Raw genomic sequence first — 2,005 nt, 5'->3', positions numbered from 1 at the left:
AGTGCAGGAGCTGGGGGCGGCGGGCGAACTATACTTCCATAGGTTGGAAGATAACTGAAGATTTTTGTAGGTATTAATTTGAACTTGAAAACGCTGATCAGACAAGGACATTTTTAAATTGCAATGTAATCATATATGCATACATTAGAATTTAGTTTATAAGTTATAATATTAACGTAATTACAAAAAGTAAATTGTTCATCTATAAATGAAATCCATAAATTAAGACAAATAACCACAATCAGTTGAATAAAAAAAGAAATAACAAAGTTTAGTAGGGCCAACACAAAGGCGTTTCAGACAGCTTTCACATTAAACTTCCGGAGATTTTCTGTAAACATTAAAAAAATAATCCACTTTATGTACGAATGTAATCGAAAAGTTCTATAAATAAACTAAATTTTGAAAAAACAAAAAATGCAGTTGCAAGAAAGAAACGTACATAATCAGGGCTACCACAGAATCCATCGTACTCCGATTTTTCGCAAAATCTACGAAAATGAAATTGAATTCGAGTAGCTACGAGCGTAACGTACACTTTTAATACATACATACGTTCGTAGCAAATCGGATTCTGTAATAACATTTACGCAGTTTTCACGAAAAATAGGACTAGGATAGATTCTGTGATAGCCACCAAAAGTTCCAAAATTATGTATAAATAAGGATTACATTTTTCAAAACTTCAAAAATAAAAACAAAATCCCTTGCCTTGAATGGTCCGCGTGCACTTTTCCAAATACTCGAGATTATTGTGGTCCTTCATTATTTTCGACCGCCTGATTATAAGACTATAATCCGGCCCATATTTTAGAAAATCTATATTGTCCTCAGGTATATCTACTGGTAGTCGTACGCCGCAGCAAGTAGCTGTTAATTGAGTCCAAAACAGACTAGCATTAGTAAAATCATAGCCCCCACCACCCAAGAGCACAGTAGGCAACTTGCGTTCTAATACGAATTCAACGCAATCAATTAAGTCAGCTGGGATGAGATTGGTACCTCCAAGCGGATCACCCACAATAGCATCAGCACCGCATTGTATTACATAGGCCTCTGGCGCATAGCATTCTTGTATGATGCTGAAAACGCTGCAAGGGTATCATAAGTTCTCAAAATAGTCTCATTTAACTTTTTTTTTTAAACTTTAACTTGCCGCTTAAAATATTTGCAGAAGGTTTCACCGGTTATACCATCACGATAGGGGAAATTAGCTGAATAGCCTTTACCGCTAGCAAAACCACAATCATCCAACCCACCAGTGCCCGGGTAAAAGCCACATTCAAAACGATGCATGGAAAATGTGAATACACGTTGAGTCACTTCAAACGCTTGCTGTACACCATCCCCATGATGGACATCTAAATCGATGTAAAGTACACGCTTAAAATGCCTCCGCAACATAAGTATGCCTAACACTATATCATTCACGTAGCAATAGCCAGCAGCACGATCACGCTGCGCGTGATGCCAACCACCTGTCCAGTTAATAATCACAGTTTGTTTACCGTTCTTAGGCAAACCATATTTGCATAGTGCTGCACAAGCACTCATTGTACCGCCTGCAATTGTGCAAGCATATTCCCATATGCCTCTCCAACTAGGACAATCGAAACCCAAACCGTACTCCAAATGAGCATGTGTAGTATCTAAGCTAACGTCATCATCCTCGACACTACATTGATCTTCCTCTGCAACAGATGCGTTTAATTTTATGGGAACAGCCGCTGTTAAATTGATTCCTTTTGGATTGCTTTGTGTCTTTTTCTCTAATAGCTGTTGCACATAGTCATGGTTGTGAAAACTTCTTAAATCGGTGAGCCCACATACTTTTGGATCCAGACGTTGCATGAGTTTGAGTAGGCCATAGGAGGCTATCAGCCGGTGCGTGAGTGAAGCCTGTGGAGGAGGCGAATCCTTTAGCGTTCTATAAGAATACAATTTTATTACTTACCCTGCCCCGAACTGCAGGATTATTATCTGCTTGATGTATTAAGTTGTCGTT

General features: G+C 38.6%; 1 protein-coding gene and 1 long non-coding RNA gene across 2 annotated transcripts in view; one reads left to right on the top strand and one right to left on the bottom strand.

Annotated features, from left to right (window-relative positions):
- Positions 1 to 740, top strand: part of LOC118748825 — a 1,180-nt gene extending 440 nt beyond the window's left edge. The window contains exon 2 of the long non-coding RNA XR_004994095.1: positions 43 to 740. This is a non-coding gene — a long non-coding RNA (uncharacterized LOC118748825). The remainder of the gene's footprint in view (positions 1 to 42) is intronic.
- On the bottom strand, positions 135 to 2,005 carry LOC118748824 (histone deacetylase 8-like; the record flags this gene model as incomplete). Its single annotated transcript, XM_036483528.1, is given in 4 exon segments — positions 135 to 331; positions 712 to 1,091; positions 1,157 to 1,899; positions 1,955 to 2,005. Coding segments are annotated over 4 exon segments (1,209 nt in total), but the record flags the coding sequence as incomplete, so codon positions are not given.

This window comes from Rhagoletis pomonella, unplaced genomic scaffold (genome assembly GCF_013731165.1).
Source record: "Rhagoletis pomonella isolate Grant_MI unplaced genomic scaffold, Rhpom_1.0 Rhpom_scaffold_00013, whole genome shotgun sequence".
Taxonomy (NCBI): domain Eukaryota; kingdom Metazoa; phylum Arthropoda; class Insecta; order Diptera; family Tephritidae; genus Rhagoletis; species Rhagoletis pomonella.
This window is presented reverse-complemented; position numbering and strand designations above follow the sequence as displayed.